Here is a 23,489-nt window from a genome sequence, read left to right on the forward strand (position 1 = left end):
CGGTTGAGTGCTCTGCTAAGGGGGTTCATTGCAAGGCAAAACCAAAGCGGACTAAAGGTATCGCCTTGGAAAATCCCCCTTCTTATGCTGATAGTTCTGGACCGCAATACCGTTGCCCCGTCGGTAACGTGGAGCGACGTATTCCATCGTCCCATTGCGTGCTGCATCAACCTGATGACGCCATCGTCTATTTTATACAACTCAAGTACCTTGATGAGGTACGGATGGGGTACCGAGTCGTATGCCTTCTTATAGTCGATGTACGCCATGCCAAGGTTTCTCTGTTTCCGGCTTGCCTGACCAACAATAACTGCATCAATGATGACTTGGTCTTTGCAGCCTTGCGTGTTTTTCCGGCAGCCTTTCTGTTCTTCGGTCATCACCTGGTTGGCGTCGCAATGGTCCTGTATTTTTCTTGTAATTACCGACGAGAGCACTTTGTACAAGCTTGACAAACAGGTTATTGGCCTGTACTTGGCTGGGTCAGCTGTATTACGGTCCTTGGGTAGAAGATAAGTTACCCCTTTAGTGATGAATTCAGGGAGCTCTTGGGGATCTCTCAGCACCCTGTTGAAACAATCCGCTATGCGCCCATGGACTGTGGAGAACTTTTTATACCAGAAATTGTGCACAAAATCAGGTCCTGGTGCTGCCCAGTTCCTGGTATACCGTGTAGCCTCACGAATATCCTGGGCGGAAGCTGCTACAACGGGCATGCGTTCAATTCCACCACTGTACTCCTCTTCTTCTACCAACCACATCCCGTTGTTATTGTGTTGAGCGGGGTTCTCCCATAAATTGGCCCAAAACTGTGTTACTTCGCCAATCTCAGGGAGTCCCTTGCTGTAGTCCGGATTTCTGTTCTGAATGTGATTGTAGAACTCTCGTTCGTTAATCCTGAACATCCGATTTTGTTCTTTCCGCTTCGAACATTCACTATAACGTCGCATCCGTTTAGCAAGAGCACTTAACCGCTGTACGTGGGTGTCGAGGATCTCTGTGAGGTTGGGTTCACTAAGATCACGGAGCTCTGCGGGCTTAACAATTTCAGCTACTTGACGAACCAGCCTTCTTGATCGGTTCCCCCTGGTGTATTGCGTTAACCGACCAATTTTTGCCCGTAGTGATGCAACTCGGGATTCCAATCGTCGCATCCATGCAGGCTTTTGTTTGCTGGGGCGAGTGCGACTTTCGTCGTTACCTTGGAGGTAGGTGCGCAATCCCAGCGTTCTCACGACGGCTACAGCTGCACAATACACCATGCACTGCAGTTCCTCTAGGTTCTGCACGACTTCCGAATACTGTGACAGAATATCCCGGTGAAGGATGCTTACTGCATTCGTCAGCCGGTAGGTATACTGAAGCTTTGGTATCCTGTGTCGGGATAAGGGATCCGTTCCCCGAAACTGTGTAACCGCCGCATCCATATGGAAAGCTAGTTCGTCTCGTAGCTGTTGTTCCAGGCTCACTGTTGGTTCTGGAGTAGCCAGCTCTTCTGCTGGCTCCTCTACTGGCATGTCTACGGTTAGATCCAGCCCAACAGAACTCCTTCTCGACATATCGCTCGATCTGTTCCCTGTACTCCAAAGTTCCCTCTGCACTTCCAGCTTGATTGTGTCCAACTCGGCGGCTGTGAGCATATTATTCGTCAGTATTGCTCGTCGTCGGGTGTACAGCTTGTTCCGATCAATCTGGTTGGCATATCGTGGGAACCGCTCATTGAACATGTCCAGCATTCTAGACCTGCCAGACATATCCGTCTCCAATCTCGTGCAAACGTAGTGGCAACGAATCACGTACATGTTCATCTCTCTCGTCCACATGATCCGCTGCCGTGGGCGGCCTGCCAAAGTGAGCGACTGACGGCGGTCAGTTGCAGCATCGTTAGCAGGTGCAGCATTGCCTGGGTGATGTCTATCGCTGCCTTGTCTGTATTGCGTATAGTTTACGGGCTCAGCCCGTTGCCTGGAGGGCCGCTCTTGCACCTCGTCATCCTCCAGACGCTGGCCGCTCGCTCTGTCCCCCGTTCCAGGACCAGCTCCAGTAGGGGCTCCCTCCTCGGGCGATCGCATGGGTCTTCTTCTAGTGAATCGTGTCTCCATTGTGGGTGAACTTTTTGATCGGAAGCCTAACCGGTTGATGAGGTCTTGGGCTAAGGTACTTATGGCGGTACCACTTCGCTTGTCAGGACTGGTATTCGGATATTGTGGTATTTCTAGGAAACTCAACAGGGCCCACTGTAAGGTCTCGCCACATCCATAGACCATCCCCGCTGCTTGTCCGGGGTTGCTTATTCAAGTATTCGCAACTAACCATTATATCTAATGGCCGTGCCGTGATCCGCAACCTACGACCTGCTCGGTAGCTAGCAGCTAAGCTCCGTTGAGTCCTCACCTACTCACACGGGCCGAGTTATTATTATTATTATTATTATTATTATTATTATTATTATTATTATTATTATTATTATTATTATTATTATTATTATTATTATTATTATTATTATTATTATTATTATTATTATTATTATTATTATTATTATTATTATTATTATTATTATTATTATTATTATTATTATTATTATTATTATTATTACTATTGTTATTAGTATTAGTATTACTGCCTTTTTTTTTATTTTGATCCATTGTAGTTTGAAAAATTGTTTTTAAAATTTAATAGCAACTACTTGACCCCCCCCCCACATTCGAATATTTATCGTTTGTGTGCGGTAGAGCGTAACGCTCCCGCAAAATGGACGACATGCAGGTGCAACTATTCCTGGATGTGGAAACAACTGGGGAAGAGATTGAGATCTCGCCCATCAATTCCCCTCTACCTTCCCCGCTACCTAGCCCCGTACCAAGGGTACCGGCAACACGGGTGAAAGCTTACCCAGATGCTTCGAAAGGTCCGTTCGTAGTTTACTTCAGGCCCATAAAGAAGCCTCTAAATATAATTCAAATCGGCAAGGACCTGGCAAAACAGTTTTCGGACGTAACCGAAATTACAAAGGTTAGACCGAACAAACTGCGAGTTGTTGTGAGTAGCTTGAAGCAAGCAAACGCAATTGCCAGCTACGAGCTATCCCTGCCAAGGACGTGGAGATCGACGGTGTGGTTACCGAAGGAAGCCTCACGAACGATGACATTTTGCGTCACGGGGTTGGCTGCTTCAAGAACCCCCTGATTCAAGATGTAAAGATACTGGATGTCAAGCAATTGCATTCAGTATCCATCGAAGAAGGGAAGAAGAAATTCTTCCCTTCGGATTCCTTCCGTGTAAAATTCGCCGGATCCGCACTGCCGAACTACATCTCTTTGGACAGGGTTCGTCTGCCTGTACGCCTGTTCGTACCGCGAGTCATGCATTGCCAAAACTGCAAGCAGTTAGGTCATACAGCCACCTACTGCTGCAACAAGGCACGCTGCAGCAAGTGCGGAGGCAATCATGCTGAGACCGCTTGCAGTGAGGATACTGAAAAGTGTCTTTACTGCGAGGGAACTCGGCATGACCTTTCGGCGTGTCCCGCGTACAAACAGCGCGAGGAAAAAATAAAGCGTTCCCTCAAGGAACGATCAAAGCGCTCTTTCGCAGAAATGCTGAAGAGTGCTGAGCCACCCTCGACAGGAAACATCTTTTCCTTTTTGCTAACCGATGAGGGTACATCTGACGATCCCGTCGAAGGGTGTTCTTATGCCTTGCCAGAGGGATCTAGGAAGAGGAGAATGCTCAACTCTTCTAATCTTTCTCGCAAAGGTCGCAAGATAACCCCTAGCGGAATGACCAATAAGCCAACACAAAAAGGAAGCGGTGAAGAAAAACCGAAGCAAGTACCTCCCGGTTTTAATTTTAAATCAAACCAGGAGTACCCACCGCTTCCTGGGACACCAAAAACCCCTCGGGCACCCATATCTCGATCAGAAGATAAAATAGAAACAGGGTTCATAAAATTTTCTGATATTGTGGACTGGATATTTAAAACATTCAACATACCAGATCCCTTACAAAATATTCTTCTTGCCCTTCTTCCTACAGTGAAAACCTTTTTGATGCAACTAGCAGCAACTTGGCCCCTCATTTCAGCTATCATATCTTTCGATGACTAATACGGCGAAAGAGGTTAGGAATTTTATCACTGTATTACAGTGGAATTGCAGAAGTATCTTCCCCAAATTCGATCTATTTTCTCATTTAATAAATACATACAATTGTGACGCATTTGCGCTCTGTGAAACCTTTCTCAATTCAAACGATCAACTCAATTTCCACGATTTTAACATTATTCGTCGAGATCGAGACTCACACGGTGGAGGGGTACTTTTAGGGATTAAAAAGTGATATTCCTTCTTCCGAATCGACCTCCCCTCGATCTCGAATATTGAAGTCGTTGCCATTCAAACGAATATGAATGGAAAAGACCTATGCCTTGTTTCGTTATATATGCCTCCATCCGCGCGGATTGAACAGAAGCATCTCACTGATATAGCAGAGTTGCTTCCCGCGCCTTTTTTGATATTGGGAGATTTTAATTCTCACTGTTCGCTATGGGGGTCGCTGTACGACGTCAACCGATCTTCTTTAATCTGTAACTTGATCGACGACTTCAATATGACAGTTTTGAATACTGGGGAAGCGACACGTGTACCTAATCCTCCAGCACGTGAAAGCGTGCTTGACCTATCCCTTTGCTCGATATCACTAGCGTTAGATTGCCGGTGGAAAGTAATCAACGATCCCCACGGTAGTGATCATCTTCCAATCGTTATATCAATTGCTAATGGTTCAACTCCCCCGAACCCAATCAATATTTCCTACGACCTTACACGTAATATTGATTGGAAGTGTTATGAGTCTATAATAGCGCAATCTATCGAGACTCACGAGGAACTTCCTCCGGAGGAAGAATACGCGTTCTTAGCTGGCTTGATAATCGACGCCGCGACTCAAGCTCAGACGAAACCGATACCCGGGGTAACGATTAGACAGCGCCCTCCCAACAAATGGTGGGACAAAGAGTGCTCTGAGCTGTACGCGCGAAGGTACGCGGCGTATAAGGACTACCGGGAGTACGGCACTGTCAACCGACTTCGAAAGTACGAGGCACTGGGCAGGCAGATGAAGAGCTTAGTAAAGGCGAAAAAACGTGGGTACTGGCGGCGGTTCGTAAACGCGTTGTCGAGGGAAACATCGATGAGCACTCTTTAGGATACCGCCAGGCGCATGCGGAACCGTGACGTTTCGAATGAAAGCGAGGAGTATTCAGATCGCTGGATACTCGATTTTGCCAAAAAGGTCTGTCCAGACTCTGTACCGGAACAGAAAACCTTTCGCGACGCGTTATTAGTAACTACGGAAGAGCCTCCATTTTCGATGTTGGAATTTTCAATGGCTCTCCTGTCGTGCAACAATAAGGCTCCAGGGTTAGATAGAATAAAATTCAACCTGTTGAAGAATCTACCCGACTCTGCAAAAAGACGCTTGTTGAATTTGTTCAACAAGTTTCTTGAGCTAAATATTGTTCCGCATGACTGGAGGGAGGTAAAAGTCATTGCTATTCGGAAACCCGGGAAACCTGCCTCTGATCACAATTCATATAGGCCGATTGCGATGCTCTCTTGCCTCCGGAAATTAATGGAGAAAATGATCCTCTTACGGTTAGACAAATGGGTCGAAACAAACGGGTTACTTTCAGATACTCAATTTGGCTTTCGCCGGGGCAAAGGGACGAACGATTGCCTAGCGTTGCTTTCTACTGAAATTCAACTAGCCTTTGCTCGAAAAGAGCAAATGGCTTCTGCGTTCATGGATATTAAGGGGGCTTTTGACTCTGTCTCTGTAGAAGTTTTAAGCGCGAAACTTCATTCGCAGGGACTTTCACCAAATTTGAATAACTTTTTGCTCAATTTGTTGTCAGAAAAGCATATGTATTTCTCACATGGCGATTCGACAACTTCCCGAATTAGTTACATGGGCCTCCCCCAGGGCTCATGTTTAAGTCCTCTCTTATATAATTTTTACGACAATGACATCGATGAATGTCTTGCAAATTCATGCACGCTAAGGCAACTTGCAGACGATAGCGTTGTATCCATTACTGGTGGCAAGGCTAGCGATCTGCAAGGACCATTGCAAGATACCTTAGACAATTTGTCTGAATGGGCTCTTAAGCTGGGTATCGAATTCTCTCCGGAGAAAACTGAGCTGGTCGTTTTTTCTAGGAAGCATAACCCAGCTCAGCTGCAGCTCCTACTAACGGGTAAAACGATCTCTCAGGTTTTAGTCGCTAAATATCTCGGGGTCTGGTTCGACTCCGAATGCACCTGGGCTTGTCATATAAGGTATCTGACACAAAAATGCCAACAGAGGATTAATTTTCTTCGTACGATTACCGGAACTTGGTGGGGTGCTCACCCAGGAGACCTTCTAAGGTTATACCAAACAACGATATTGTCAGTTCTTGAGTACGGCTGTTTCTGCTTTCGCTCCGCCGCGAACACGCACATTATAAAATTAGAGAGAATACAATATCGTTGTTTGCGTATTGCCTTGGGTTGCATGCAGTCGACCCATACGATGAGTCTTGAAGTGTTAGCGGGTATTCTTCCGTTGAAACATCGTTTTTGGAATCTCTCTTACCGGTTGCTAATTCGATGCACAGTTATGAACCCATTAGTAATTGAAAATTTCGAGAGGTTGGTCGACCTTCAATCTCAATCCAGATTTATGACTTTATATTTTGACTATATGGCTCAAGATATTAATCCTTCTCCATACGATTCCTCCAATGTCGCACTTTTGGCTACTTCTAATAATGCTATATTCTTCGACACCACCATGAAACAAGACATTTCTGGTATCCCGGATCAATTGCGACCCCAAGAGATCCCTAAGATTTTTTCTAATAAGTTTAAACATGTTAGTTATGATAAAAGGTTTTTCACTGACGGATCTAATCTAGATGAGTCCACTGGCTTCGGTGTTTTCCACGAAAATTTCACCGCCTCCTACAAACTCGATGCTCCTGCTTCTGTGTACGTCGCAGAACTTGCTGCTATTCAGTACTCTCTTGGAATCATCGAAACCCTACCCATAGACTACTACTTCATCTTCACAGATAGTCTCAGTGCCATTGAGGCTCTGCGATCAATGAAGCCTGTGAAGCACACCCCGTATTTCCTGGGAAAAATACGGCGGTTTTTAAGTGCTTTAACAGATAAAAATTACCGGGTTACCTTAGCGTGGGTCCCTTCTCATTGCTCGATTCCGGGTAACGAAAAGGCTGACTCTTTAGCTAAGGTGGGTGCTATTGACGGCGATATTTATGAAAGACCAACTGCTTATGATGAATTTTATAGCATTTTGCGTCAGAGAACACTCAACAGTTGGCAATCATCATGGAACTCAGAAGAACTGGGATGGTGGCTACATTCCATTTTTCCTAAGGTATCGACGAAAGCATGGTTCAAGGGGTTGGATGTAGGTCGGGACTTCATTCGCGTGATGTCCAGACTTATGTCCAATCACTATACGTTAAACACGCATCTCTTTCGTATAGGGCTTGTAGACAGTAATCACTGCGTTTGTGGCGATGGCTACCATGACATCAAGCATGTTGTTTGGTCGTGTACCGAATACTGTGGTGTTAGGTCCGAGCTTATAGATTCCCTTCGGGCCCGAGGAAAACAACCGAACGTACCCGTTAGAGACATTCTGGGAAGCGGTGATCTCCAGTACATGACACAGCTATACGTGTTCATAAAACACGCTGGTATTAAAATATGAAACTCTTCTATCTATTTGTTAGATTACCATTCCCGCTACACGCTGAAAGAAGATGATACACTAAGCTGGAGACACTCAAACGAAGACTCGGCATCTCTATGTTTACGCAGACACCTCAGACCAAAACTGCTCAAATAGAACATCACTGCTTAGCCATGTACAAATAAATAAATCGTATAACTCAATATAGTTAAAATCAAAATTGTAACTCCCCTCCTCTCACCTTAAATCCCCACTAGCTCGTAGTCGGCCGCGAGAATAAAGAAAAGGCCTCCCTCTTTTCCCTGCTAATTTAGAATTTAAAAAAAAAATGTACTTGGCTCAGTTAAACATAAATTGTATCGTGCCGTGTCAAATAAACTATTTTAAAAACCAAATCATGTAAATCTATTTTTACAAATAATAAGTTTGAATGAGAAAGGCTGAGTCTGACCGCTAGGTGGATTAATTTAGGTTTTTTTTTCTATCGCTGTCTTGGCGACGGTTTGAAAGTGTGAAGTGTGTGGTGTTATTGCATACAATAAGAATAGTGTTTTTCGAGCAGCTGCTCCACATAGTTTTATAGTGACTGAATGCTCATTAGGAATTTATTTGTTGGCATAGTGCAAATTATATTTGGCCTGTATCTAATTGAACTTGAATTGAAAATTTGCCAGTAAGATCAAAACCACGCATTGCCGTTTACAGTGTTTATGTGCTATCTCTTTTCAACGAATGAAATGTTCTATGGATTAAACGAGTGTGTGAAGGCATACATGCATGTTGCCACTGTACTGCCATTTAAAGAAAAGTCCAAAAACGATGAAAACAACTGGAAAATGAAGATATGATGCTAAGTATACGTTTTGTCTTGTCTGTATTGTAAAGTGATATTTTGGTGCTTGTTTCTAGTTTTACGTTTTGTGAGAAAACAGATACAGAGAGATTTTGATTTCATCATTGAAATTTTGTGCGCGGTATATTTCTCGCAGGGTTTCAGTAACAAGTTTTGTTTTTGTCCACAAAGTGTTAGTGTGGTTTGTGGAGTTTGGAGTATGTGTTTCTCCGGAATCATATGCTTTGATTTTCTGATTGTTCTAGCTTTTGACCAGTTGTTTTACATAATATGTTATATTTATGACTAGTTCGGCACTTTGTCAACAAATTTAAAAATATATTCTGGCTAATATGTATATTCGCATTTTATAAATTGTTGAGGCTTTGGATGCATGGAACTTTGCCAATTTTCATATTTATTAGGCAACTCGTACATCGTTAAGAGATAATCGACGTAAACGCCGAGTTCCTGCGCGTCTGTGTCGGCCGGCGGGATTAAAGCGGTTGTTCGTAACGCTTCGGTGTAAACGCATATTCAGCCCGGGCGAGTTTTGCTTATATATGGACTTCCGGCGTCTGGTGATTTCGCGAAGTGAACCCAAATATTTCATCATATCTTTCTGATCTTTATCAACGTTGAGCCGAAGACTGCTCGCGCGTTGCATCTAAATTAATACATCGCAAATCGAAGTAGATTTCGTTCAATCGATAAATATCATTTCAACCTCCGCGTCGATACCTTCCATGAGCTCGTATTATCTACAGATAGATTAACAACGCGCAATAGTTTTAGGTGTAAAGAGGATCACCTTACGAGGAGATATACGGTAATTTTAAGTGGTCTCGGTTTAGTCAAAGGTCCTGTATCCTCGCGTACGTTTTATTGTTCTGGTGTTCCATTATCAAACTAAATAAGTTCGAATCACATTATGAATATCGTGGCGGATGTAATAAACTTGTAGGCGCAGCACTTGTTCTGAAGAACCCGACATTCGAAATTAGCGCATCGTTTACCAAAACGAACCCTGCTGTATACCTTTCCCTTTCTCCAACATTCCAGTGATTTCTCGTGGAAGTGCAGAGGTGTTCTCGGCTTCCAATAAAGCAAGTATCACGTCAACATATTCCTATACAAACTCCTTCTTTGACCTGCCTTAGGATGCGGCCGGCGCTGATATTGCCTAATATAAAGATTTAGGTCACCTGTTTTTACACATTGAGGATGCATGTTGGTCCCAAACATCATCTGTTGGTTCTTTGTGTAATTAAAGCTGATCTGGCAATAACGGAGTAGCAACCGCGGGCGGTCAATCATGCTCATGCTCATGCTCAAGTTCGTCCATCTTTTTTTTGACAGCAGTAGAAAAAAATTCTAAATTTTTAGTTGTCACCCGTTAGATATTGTAACATTCTATGAAAGACGGTTATAGGCCGTCTTCATAGCAGCATTTCGAACTTCGAGCAGAACTTTGTTATCCCACAGACGCAGTTGCAGGATTCAACATGCAACAGTGGGATATACTGTTGCGTGGTTGAGAGTGTGCTTCTATTCGACACGAGAAGAATTTGATTGTCCTCCTTCCAAGCTCGCGAAACGATACATCGTTTCATTTTGTGGAGCTTTCAGCCATCGCTCCGGTTTCACTGGCTGCCGACATGAAATGAAATTTTTTTTGCATTCGGATTACATACAAAATAAAATCTCTTTTTGTCTTGCGAGAGTGAGGAAATGACATAACTTGGAAAAAGGTGGAGCCACTTACAACATCGGTACAAAATAAACATTGTGAAGCGAAATGATATTATAGTTATTCCTCTATGACAAAAACCAGATAAGACAACCGTTATTATGCCAGTGCGTTAACTGAATGCAATTGCATTAATCAATTATCGGCCTTTATCAAGGCTATTACACGTTTTAAGAAGACTATAGTGAATGGTCTATACAAAATTACCGCTGTAACCAAAATCGACTACAGATATGCAGTAATATGATGTTAAACACTACACAATAATACTGTGCATAAACAGCTGTGTATGTACACTCCCCCACAATTATGGAACTCCCACAATTACGGATCACTTTTGTGTTCAAGGCATGTAACATTTTTGCAGTAAAATATGCCATATTTGCTAGCTTGGAACACAGGAAACATCGTTCTTATTCCTAGATTGATGTGTTTTCTATAAGCGTGAAATATTGTCTTCCAGAATCTATCAAAATATTTGTCGTTTTTCTCAATCAGCGTAAGTAGCACGCTAATCATTTATAAGGTTCATAAGTGATATAATCGCTAATTCTCGTGCAAAAAATAACTCTAAACGAAGATCAAGGTAAGTTCTACACGATTTATCAAAATATTGATGGTTGATAACGATTCCCTTTCTGTAAAAACTAGTTATTTTCTAAGTGTTCCATAATAGGGATCGAGACAAGATAGTTCTCTGTAAATATGGATCACTCCGATTCAATTTTTACCTGCAGAAATAATTGAAACTAACTTGAATGAGATTAAATCAATTATTAAAAATTTCAAAAATATGAAAGCACCTGGTGACGATGGAATCTTTGATATACTAATCAAACATCTCCCTGAGAGCACAATGGAATTTTTAGTGAAAATTTTCAATTGCTGCTTCAAAATTGCATATTTTCCCAAATTATGGAAAAATGCAAAAATTACTCCCATTTTAAAACCGGATAAGAACCCAGCTGAAGTTTCAAGTTATCGACCAATCAGTTTGCTTTCTTCAATAAGTAAACTGTTTGAGAGAATTATTCTTAACAGAATGATGTCACACATCAACGAAAATTCAATTTTTGCAAATGAACAGTTTGGATTTCGCCATGGGCATTCCACAACTCATCAATTGCTCAGAGTTACTAATATGATACGAGCTAACAAATCTGAAGGTTATTCCACTGGAGCTGCTCTTTTAGACATAGAAAAAGCATTCGACAGTGTTTGGCATAAAGGTTTGATTACGAAATTGCAAACTTTTAATTTTCCAATTTTCCTAATCAAAATTTTAAAAAATTATCTTACTGATCGAACTCTGCAGGTTGTCTATCAGAATTCAAAATCTGATAGATTTCCTGTCAGAGCAGGTGTACCTCAAGGTTCAATCTTGGGTCCAGTCCTGTACAACATATTCACTTCAGATCTTCCTGATTTGCCTCCAGGATGCACAAAGTCATTGTTCTGCGATGACACAAGCATTTCCGTAAAAGGAAAAAGCCTTCGTGTCATATGCAGTCGATTGCAGAAAAGTTTAGATATTTTTTTTTCCTACTTGCAAAAGTGGAAAATCTCTCCCAATGCTTCTAAAACTCAAATGATAATTTTTCCGCATAAGCCTAGGGCTTCTTTCCTCAAGCCAAACAATAATCACGTTGTCAAGATGAATGGGGTTATTTTAAGTTGGTCCGACAAGGTTAAGTACTTGGGACTAATTTATGATAAAAAACTTATTTTCAAAGAGCACATTGAGAGTATACAAGCCAAGTGCATCAAATATACGAGATGTTTATATCCTCTCATTAACAGGAATTCTAAACTTTGTTTAAAGAACAAACTTTTGATTTACAAACAAATTTTTAGACCAGCAATGCTTTATGCTGTACCGATCTGGTCAAGTTGCTGTTCAACAAGGAAGAAAACGCTCCAAAGGATTCAGAATAAAATTCTGAAAATGATTTTGAAGCGTCCTCCTTGGTTTGGTACACTCGAATTACATAGACTTACTGGTGTTGAACCATTAGAAGCTATGTCAAATAAAATTATTGACAATTTTCGACAAAAATCGTTGCAATCCTCAATTGCTACGATAAGCTCTCTTTATAGCCAATAAGTTAGCAATTAAGTTAGTTGTAAGGTTACCTTCCCTTCTCTGACAAGTAGGTTTAAATCCCTACGAATGATAAGTCCTAATTGCGAAAGCAAACAAATCCTAACAATTAGAATTACAAATTTCTAACAGTGTTGAGAAGTCACCATTTGTGATTGGACACACAAACTCATTATTTACTAATATTTATCATAAATACTTAAGCTACTAACAAATCCCCCCTTTGAAAAAAAAAAAACAGTCCAATAATAGAGTGATAGAGAACAAGCAACAAACCGTCGAAAAAAAAATTCCGATTCAAATGTGATTTTCACCAATTAAAACCCCCTCTCAACTTCTATTGAGCTCTAATCGGAAGCTAAACAGTGCTGAGCCTTTGATAAATATTATTTCCAAGGCACGAGGGACAGGAAAACTACGTTAAGCGGGAAACTGTTATGATGTACTGTATACAATGGTTCATTGCTACCTTCGGGAGCGACAGACCTGGACTCTCGATCTAACAGTAACCTGGAAAGCCACATAAAAGGTGACCAGGCCATGCGGGATCTTTAATACGATTTGAATATGTTATTTCTTCAAATTACATAATTTGAATAAGGTTTATTGAATGAATCCGTTGCCAAAAGCTGTTTTTATTATGCTGATCCATAACATGATGCGAATTGTTTCATAATTAGAACCGCTCTCAAAAGTGATCCATAATTGTGTATTTGGTGAGTTATGAAATAAATATATTTTCTGAGAAATATTCACAAAACATGGAAATAAATACTCAATGTAGTGAAAGATTACATATTTCCGTGACTAAAAATATTTCTAGATTACTTATAAACAAAAAAATTGGTCAGAAATGATATTTTGCATTCATACATCTTCTTAGGTGATCCTTAATCGTGGGAGGACTGTAAAACTAACCCGATTTCAATCAAAAGTTCGTTGTATTTTGCTGAAAATGCTCGTTTCAGTAAATGTATTATACTTCATTCGAAATATTGGAACATCTTGAAGAAAATGTTTAATTTGATTTTACAGTAGCATTTCAAACTCCATTCTCTTGTTTGGCCCTAGCCAATGTCAGCACGAACAGAATTTTATTGTTCTCCAGCCCCTCAGATGCAACACGCAACCGCGTAATAAACTGTTGCGTGGCTAAAAGTGCGGCTCTTCCTGTTAGCTGCTTCTTTCCGACCCTAACATAATGTTATTACCCAAGCGCAGTGGTGCAAATACGCAACACGTAATAGTATAGTAAATTGTTGCGTGGATAAGAGTGCTACACTTTTGCTATCTGCTTCTATTAGATACGAGAAGAGTTTGATTGTACTTTTTCCAAGCCACGATAAAACGTTTTGTTTTATTGTGTAGCTGAGAGCTCCATCGGTCTAGTTTCATTGATTGTCAACGCGAAATGAGACATTCGAATTACATCTAAACATATAAAAATTCAACCTTGTCTGCCTGTCTGTCGGATCCATATAGGTTCGGAAACTACTAAACCGATCGGCGTGAAATTTTGTATGTAGGGGTTTTAGGAGCTGGGAAAGGTTACTAAGATAGTTCGAGACCACTTCCTCTTCTGGAAGAAAGGAGTCCTATACAACTGAAACACAAATTCCTGCACTTCTTGAGAACTAATCAAGGAAATTAAACCAAATTTGGCACGTAGAAGTTTTTAAAGGTAAAAAATATTTCAATCGTGGTTTGTTTGGTCTTCTGGAAGGAAAGGGCCTAGTACAAATGAAACACAGATTTCGTATAACTCGACAACCGATCAAGCAAATACAACCAAATTTGGCACGTAAATGTTTTTAAGGCTAACAAATGTTCATGGTGGTTCGGCATCCCTTCCCTTCTCTGTAAGGAAGGGGTTCATACAAATGAAACGAGTTTTTGCATATCTCGAGGAATAATTTAGTAAATGTAACCAGTTAAGCACGTTAAGGTTTTTGAGATCAAGAAAAATGTTCATGGTGGTTCTGCTGTAAGGGAGGGCTCTTAAACAAATCAAGCACAAAATTCTATGGTGGTTTGACACATCTCCGTACTCTGGAAGGGGGAGAGGTCTACAACAATGCAACTGTTGCAACACACAGCTCTATGTAGTTCTTTGTCAGCCTTGCAGTAGTGGATTAATACACAACTCTTCTGTTATTCAAACTAAAAATTAGACGGTAGGCAGAGTTCACTGGAAGGCCTGTCCATCCTATCATTTGATAATAAAATGATTTGTGTCGGCTTTCGGCGACACAGAAAGTCTGCCGCTGCCATTACCGCGGTTGAATTATGACTGAAGTGTAATGAATAAACGAGAAAATATTATCTCTTCAAAATAAGTATCTAATTTGCCCTCAAAAGAACAATTTGTTGTTTAACTTTATATCGGATGAGACACTCATCGCATCTCTGTGCTATCCCTGGCAGTGGGAATTCTGATAACTCAATGGAAAGCTGTTTTCATACTGAAAAAATGACAGCCGACAGATGTTAATTGCCAACATCCCCGTTTGTGTGTTGCTAAAATACGGCGCGCGCTTTCTTCTTGCGGAAGTGCTGGTCAACGCATCAACTGCTGATACGGCCGCTACCGCACGAAGGCAGTTTTTTACAAGAAGAAGTAGTGCCGCTATAGCTAACTATCGCTAGCCCCACTACCGTTGCTGGTACACGCTGCAGCTACTGTTGTTGGTATTCGCTACTGCTGCTCTCTGCTATGCGCTGCTGCTAAGTTAGGATCGTCCTAGTGGGCATTGATGCCAAAACTTCGATAACCTGATTATAAATGACTGAAGTAAAAGCGCTCAAAACCCTACCACTTTTCCCTGGTTTTCCCTGATTGAATTACTAGATTTTCAAATTAGTGCTGGGACTATCCGGATTAAAATATCCGGATATCCGACCTCGGATATCGGACAAATATCCATAATCCGGATCAATCGGATATCCGAATATTATCCGACAGGCTATCCGGATTTTCGGATAGTCGGATATCCGGATATCCGGATATTGTATCCGAACATAGTTTAATGAGAATTATGTAAATACATACTTACGAGGGGATGAGGGATTGTGGAAAAAGCCATTTTTCGCGTTACATTTCATTCAAACGGGCCTAAAAGCCAGAAAAAAAATCCGGATAACCGGATAGTATATCCGGATATCCGACTATTCGATTATCCGTATCCGGATATCCGGACATCCGAATAGTATTCGTTTACACATCCGTGATCCGAGCCTTGGATAACCGGATCACGAATATATCCGGTTAAAAGTCCCAGCACTATTTCAAATACAGGTACATAACTTCCAGATAGACGTAGTCCTAAGTCAAAATAATAATGACATCATGTAGACTCACAACTGCTGTTTCAAAAGGGCCTATCCCAAATTGTGACTCATTAGTGAAATATTTATTTCTGCGCTGATCGTTCAATAATGATTAAAAATATTTCTAGTGTATGAACGGTTTGTTTGATCGGTCTTGTAACTTCGGGAAAGATGTAGATCCTCTATCCTTGCAGAAAAAAACAATTCCGAAAAACTTTTTTTTTTCAAAAAAAAAAAAAAAAATTGTTCGTTCAGCATTAATTTTCGAAGTAGCATGGACTGCCTCAATCTCGCAGCTCCTGTGTCTCTAAATCTGGATTTACTTAATATGAACAGGTACACTGGGGTCGCTTTTTATGCGCGTTGTTTTTATTCGTTTTTTTGAACGGGATATTTTTACAACAACACGGATTATTTTTACTCGATTCGGAAGATTACGTGTATGCGGTAACAAATAACTTTAGTATAAATATATCTAATCTAATCTTGTAAATGCGGTTCAACCACCCGCGTAAAAAGCGACCCCAGTGTACTGTATAAATTGGTTACCTTGTGTGTTCGTCTTATTTTTACAACCTTCTGATAACAGGGTTCGCCGGTGAGTAACGCAAATTCAATTTCAACAGGGCCAGTATTAAAATGATCGATTATGATACAAGAACAGCGCGTTGGATTGGTATCATGTTCTTAGTGATAAATTTTCCAACATTGTAATGTGTAGCTAAAAAAAAAAACACTCAAAATAGTTCAGAGTAAAAATGTAAAAATACTCAAATGTTCATAACTTTTTTGTTTGTCAATTCACCACCATCCCAGGAGACCTTCTAAGGCTTTACCAAACAACGATATTGTCTGTAATTGAGTACGGGTGTTTCTGCTTCCGCTCCGCAGCAAACACACATTTGATCAAGCTGGAACGAATACAATATCGTTGTTTGCGTATTGCCTTAGGTTGCATGCAGTCGACCCATACGATGAGTCTTGAAGTGCTAGCGGGTATTCTTCCGTTGAAACATCGTTTTTGGAATCTCTCTTACCGGTTGCTAATTCGATGCACAGTTATGAACCCATTAGTAATTGAAAATTTCGGGGGCTGGTCGACCTTCAATCTCAATCCAGATTTATGACTTTATATTTTGGCTATATGGCTCAAGATATTAATCCTTCTTCATACGATTCCTCCAATGTCGCACTTTTAGATACTTCTAATAATGCTATATTCTTTGACACCACCATGAAACAAAACATTTCTGGTTTCCCGGATCGATTGCGACCCCAAGAGATCCCTGAGATTTTTTCCAATAAGTTTGAACATGTTAGTTGTGATAAAAGGTTTTACACTGACGGATCTAATCTAGATGAGTCCACTGGATTCGGTGTTTTCCACGAAAATTTTACCGCCTCCTACAAACTCGATGCTCCTGCTTCCGTGAACATCGCAGAACTTGCTGCCGTTCAGTAATCTCGTGGGATCATCGAAACCCTGTCATAGACCACTACTTCATCTTCACAGATAGTCTCAGTGCCATTCAGGCTCTGCGATCGATGAAGCCTGTGAAGCACACCCCGTATTTCCTGGGGAAAATACGGCGGTTTTTTAGTGCTTTAACAGATAAAAATTACCGGGTTACCTTAGCGTGGGTCCCTTCTCATTGCTCGATTCCGGGTAATGAAAAGGCTGACTCTTTAGCTAAGGTGGGTGCTATTGATGGCGATATTTATGAAAGAACAATTGCTTATGATGAATTTTATAGCATTTTGCGTCAGAGAACACTCAACAGTTGGCAATCATCATGGAACTCGGATGAACTGGGACGGTGGCTACATTCCATTTTTCCTAAGGTATCGACGAAAGCATGGTTCAAGGGGTTGGATGTAGGTCGGGACTTCATTCGCGTGATTTCCAGACTTATGTCCAATGTCCAGACTCATCTCTTTCGTATAGGGCTTGTAGACAGTTATCACTGCGTTTGTGGCGATGGCTACCATGACATCGAGCATGTTGTTTGGTCGTGTACCGAATACTGTGGTGCTAGGTCTGAGCTTATAGATTCCCTTCGGGCCCGAGGAAAACAACCGAACGTACCCGTTAGAGACATTCTGGAAAGCGGTGATCTCCAGTACATGACACAGCTATACGGGTTTATAAAAAATGCTGGCATTAAAATTTGATTTCTTTTATCTATTTGCTAGAATACAATTTCTGTCACAAACTGAAAGAGAATGATACACCCGGCTGGAGACACTAAAACGAAGACTCGGCATCTCTATGTTTACGCAGACACCTCAGACCAAAACTGCTCAAATAGAACATCACTGGTTAGCCACGTGCAAATGAATAATTTAGAATTAAATAAAAATGTACTTGGCTCAGTTAAACATAAATTGTATCGTGCCGTGTCAAATAAACTATTTAAAAACTAAAATTAAATTCACCACCATCACCAAATTTTGTCAGATAGTAGTACATATTGTCTTCTTCAATGTGTAAAAATTTAGATTAAAAAAATGACTTTTCGAGCTATTTAATATTTTGTGACAATTTGGAAAATTTGGCACAAAAAAAATATATACAGAGTAGGTTGATATTTTTCCTAGAACTAAAATGTTATTACCTAAAACTTTCTTGAAGACACCATTTCAATCAAACAAGTCGTTTTTCTGATGTAGAAATTTTTGACCATCAGTCACAATTTTGGATAGGCCCTTTGAGCAATTCTCACTGAAACTGTCCCACTGGTGACATGAGGTCGTTAAAAAACGATATTTTTGTGTTTGAATGATTGAAAATAGTGAAAAAATGAGAAAACCACTTTGGTTAGTTCATATCGATTGACCCCTTCGAGCACAAATCGGTTAAACGGTTTTTACAAATATTGATTTTTGAGCAATTCTTGATCTTTTAATTGATTTATTTCTCTTGAATTTGTCATTGAACCTCTTGCAACCAACACATCGTTTTCAAGAAGAATGATAGAGCTTTCATTTGAAGTAGAAAAAAAGGCCGCCATCTTGGATCTCGCCGTCATCTTGAATTTCATCAGAAAACGTGTTTTCAAGCATGTTCGCAGCCACCGATTTTGAATTCGACATCACCATTGGAAAGCTCAGAAAAAATGCTTTGAGATACATTCAAAATATTAGGTGAGCATTGAGGTTATCTTGTCATTCTGGTCACTTTTCAAAATCGAGCTTCAAACAGTTCAACGCATGACTTGCGTCCAATATCAAATCAACGCAATATACTGAGCCTGTGGTGTGTGTATGATGTGGACAGTCAGTATTCCTAGTTCACAGATAGTAAGTGCACCCACGCACCGTAATTTTTGAATAGCCTTTAATCAATTGGCTGAATTTCGTTAGGTAGCAAACGTACCCTTTTCGTCTATAAGAATTAGCTAGGGATCAAAAAAGTGATGATTCTAGTTTTACTTTATTTACGCTGGCATACGCAAATCTTCTCCAGATTACTCGGGATATACCTGATTCATACTATACCTTGGTATACCATAGCGGCCATCCACATACCACGTGAACAGCTTTTCAACGATAAAGTGACCTTATCAAAAAGGAATAATGTAAGAAAATTAAGCGAAATCAGAAATGACATGCTAAAAAAATTTTATCCTGTACAAAGAAGTATGATTTAATTTTTAATAAAAATGACCAATTTACACACATTTTTGTTCGACCATTTTTTCACCGTAACGCTCTTTAGTAACATATTATGCATTTTAAGAGGGTACATTTCCATTATACATTCCACAGTATGCTAAAGTAAGACATAGTCCTTTCCTTCGTCATAAAAATGCAAATTTTCTCACAAAAAAAAAACGATTTGCTCCATATGTACATTGAACCTTACTTGATGCAGCATGAGGATTTCATTGTACCCGAAACTCACAAATTGTAGGAAGAGGTATTAAGTCCGATAGCATCATACACGGCTTTAAGAAATGTGGATGTGTTTTCATTCAATCCGGTTAAAGTTGATCATACTACATTTCAGGGAAGGAAACCGTCCCAAGATGGTGAGCTTACCGATTTCTCTATACTATTGAAGCTTGTACACGTCTAGTTTCTATACCTAGAAACGCTAGCTTTATCTAATACTTTGATACTACTTGTGCAGAACAGGAGTATGTTTCGACTCACATCGATGAAATTGAATGCTGTTGATAAGATTGGTGCCAAAACTAATGCACAGTGGGGCGACTCCATACAAAGGCTGGCCAAGCAAAAAAAGTGTCGATAAATGCGACAAAAACTTGGTATTTACATAATTTTGGGGCGCTGAACACGAATTTGGCATCAATTTTTTGTTTGGGGCCGTCCATAAAGCACGAAATCCAATTTTTAATATTTTTTCGGCACTTTTTTTCCTTTTCAATTGAATTATATAATCTTTGATCACAACTAGTGCCACCGGGCGTCCTTCCCATTGAAAAAATACGGAATTTATGGACAACCCCTTGAACTAAACAAATTTTGCCGAAATATATATATATATATATATTTTTAATAAACTAAAACAACATAAGTAATACAAACTAATTACAAATTGAAAAAATCATCATCAGCATTATCATCTTCCGCTGTGATCGCTTAAATCTTGTGTTGAATTGTTTCCAGAAAATTTGAAGTTCATTATACTTATTAGCAGGAAAAATGTCTTTCGCAGCAATTTTCATTTCTTCTAGTAATTTTTGATGTTTTATTGTTTCATATATATGTTATCTTCTTAATCCGGTTTCTATGGTTGAAAGAGGACATTTTGATACATGTATAACACCATGAATTGACAACTTACTAGACATTGAATTAGGTGGTGCCGCTGAAGTTGAAGGCTCCATAATAAAATTCAACGAATTTATGAATTTGAAAACCAAGACACTGGAATGACACAACGTTCTAAATGAATAAGAAAAGATGCGGAGGGCGACGACTGTTCTTTGTTTTTTTCTCGTAAAGCAAAATGTGTGCTTTACTTTTGTATGCCAAAGAGTGCGAAGCGAAAGCAATCTTCAAACGGGCTATTGTTAGCCGGAGTTTGATGGTATGAATTTGCTGCTAGTATTCAACACTTCAATCAGTTTTGCGAATTTCATGATCATAAATTGAAAAGGGCTGAATGTTTTTAATATTGTTTCAAATTTGCAGGAAGCGATGGAGTTTGACATAATTAAAAGTTTCATAAAGATTTGTTTACTATTTTCTCATTTAACACTTATTTTATAACTTTTAATTGATAAATTTTGTAATTTTTGCCCAAATTTTTATTTTATTCTTACGGATTGAGTTCGATATCGCAAATTTTCATTAATGGGGTGTAATGGTTATGATTAAAATTAATCCTGGATGAAATTTAAACCTCAAAAAAAAAAAAATGAAAAAAACTGCTATCGCTTTTTTCACTAAAGTGGCAATTTGCGCAGTTTTGCGCAGCAGCGGACAGTATGCATTTGAAAGCTTACGTTTTTACCTAAATTTTGAATGTAGTCACAACCTTGGCGAACTGCGGCAACTAAACTTTTAAGCTACTTTTCTACAAAAAAAATCACGTTTTTTCGATTTTTTTCTAGTGTCAGGCCTATTATGACCAAATTTTACAATATCTAATGAAAAGGGGTTTGTTTTGCACAATATTTACAACAACTTTTTCTTTGACGTCAAAAAAATCCAAGCTATCATTGAAGCTACCGAGCGTTTCAAAGTAATGTACTATTTTTCAAAAAAAAAAAGACAAAAAACGTCAGTTCGCCAAGCTTTGAAAATTCATAAAAAATTCAGATCTCATGATATTGCGCCCAAATTCTGGATTTAGACACTTGAATGTTATAGCAACAAAGGAAAAATATTATAAAACAGCTAACGAAAAAATTTTTTTTTGGCTGATGGCCAGCGATTCCCCACTGTGTAATGGGGAGTCAGTTTCCTCTCACAAGAAGAGCGAACAATTCAGTTCTTCTATCGGGAGCTTATTTAGCCTTATGTAACCATTTATAACAATAAGATACAGGGTAGTGATGAAGAAGGCGGCAAAGATCCTGAAAAGTTCACCATGTTGACACTGTGTAAAGAATTTACAACTGCACTCTTAAGCCGCTTTAAAGCATCTACACTTCATCAATGATAGATAACGAAACCATAACAAAACAGAAAGAAACCATATTGCTAACAATACCTACTGTTTACAATTTGATACGAATGTGAAAAAAGTGATTTTTCCTTTTTACGATTGGTCAGCAATCTTAGAGAAAAATCTATTTGACCCAAAGGAAATGATTTTATAATTCAACTTTCCCCGATTTAAACCTGGATGACTTTCATACACAGATTCACTGTATACGGATTTCGCTCATGCATGATGGTGATGGCGATGAATTTTGCTTTTGTATATGCCAGAAGGCCAGCTTCCCATAGGAAATCAAGACGCATCGTATCTTTTCGCAAATTTTTGCTCTTTCACACTTTCGACACACATATCACTCTGTGCATGGATACATACTTAAGTGTGGTGTGCATGGATACATACTTACCATCTCCATCTGCTTTAGATACGCAGGTGGTGAATTCCCCGACTGTATTAACGGTCTCCCGTGATTGAAAATTGCACATATCACCATACCGAGCGAGAACATGTCGCTCAATATGCTGCAGTTTGAGTTGATTTGATTCTCGGGCGCTGTGGGAGTGAGAAAAGGTAGGAAGCAGGGATAATGCATTTAATCCGTTGGTAATCACCAAGAATGCCGACTGGTTAATTGGAACAGAGTGCACTTACCCATGTAATCCAGATTAGGTTGCACCATTTTTGATGTTCTGGTCGACCAGGACTGGCAAGGGACCGGATCCGTTGCGTCGGTTTCGTTGACTCGCTCGGTGAATTCGAAACCGGCCAACTTCCAGGTGCCCTTTTTCGTGATTAGAATTGACGATGGACACACGTTCCGGTGTATCAGCTGACCGGAGTAGTGCAGGAACGAGAGTGCTTCCGTTATCTGCGAGGAGAATGTGAAAATTAGAGTTGACTTATTGAACATCAAAGGATCCAAGATAATTGGAAAGATTTATAGATAGTCACACATTTTAAATGCAAGTTAAAGCCTAAAATAACGAATCGATACTAAAAATCATTTACTCGGAATTTGTTTAATGAAAAAAACCGGAACCGCTAATTGCGCAAAATTATACAGTAACAATTCATGAATATTTTAGTATGTAGGTGTTCTGGTGGTGCTTACACAAGATTATTCATGAAAGTACTTCTGAATACTCACAATCCCACGCTCATTCGAGAACAGCTCTCTTAGATTTGGTTGCAAATTTACACATCAAATTGTTGTCCAAGTTCAACAAACTGAATATTTTTGTTTGAAATGATCTTTAAAACTAATATTTGAACCATTTTTGCTCAACTGAAAAGTAAACCACATGAAAATATTTATTTCAAGTTTGATTTTATTTTAAACATGAATAGTAAAGTGAGGAAAAAGGTATAACTATTAAATGTAACTCCGTTAGTTTACTTCTTTTTCTTTTCGTTTTTTTAAATATTTTTACAACAAAAATTAGGCAGAATAACCTAAGCGTGTGTACTATGAAAAGGATTAACTGTCTCGTTCGAGTGTATTGATAATGGTTTCAGCACTAATTGGTAAGAATAATGGGCTCTCGAGGAACAGTTTAAACAGTCGTTACGCCCATTCATCGCT

General features: G+C 39.8%; 1 protein-coding gene across 7 annotated transcripts in view; it reads right to left on the reverse strand.

Moving 5' to 3' along the window:
- LOC129725190 (SCY1-like protein 2) overlaps positions 1-23,489 on the reverse strand; it is a 331,670-nt gene that overhangs the window by 126,884 nt on the left and 181,297 nt on the right. For all 7 annotated transcript variants that reach the window (XR_008728031.1, XM_055680719.1, XM_055680721.1 and 4 more), the window contains exons 6-7: positions 22,559-22,775; positions 22,314-22,459 (exon numbers count right to left, since the gene is read on the reverse strand). Coding sequence is in view for 6 of the 7 variants with exons in the window: in XM_055680719.1 (XP_055536694.1) it covers positions 22,314-22,459; positions 22,559-22,775 (363 nt within the window). In the remaining variant the exon portion in view is untranslated. The remainder of the gene's footprint in view (positions 1-22,313; positions 22,460-22,558; positions 22,776-23,489) is intronic.

This window comes from Wyeomyia smithii, chromosome 2, assembly GCF_029784165.1.
Source record: "Wyeomyia smithii strain HCP4-BCI-WySm-NY-G18 chromosome 2, ASM2978416v1, whole genome shotgun sequence".
Classification (NCBI taxonomy): Eukaryota; Metazoa; Arthropoda; class Insecta; order Diptera; family Culicidae; genus Wyeomyia; species Wyeomyia smithii.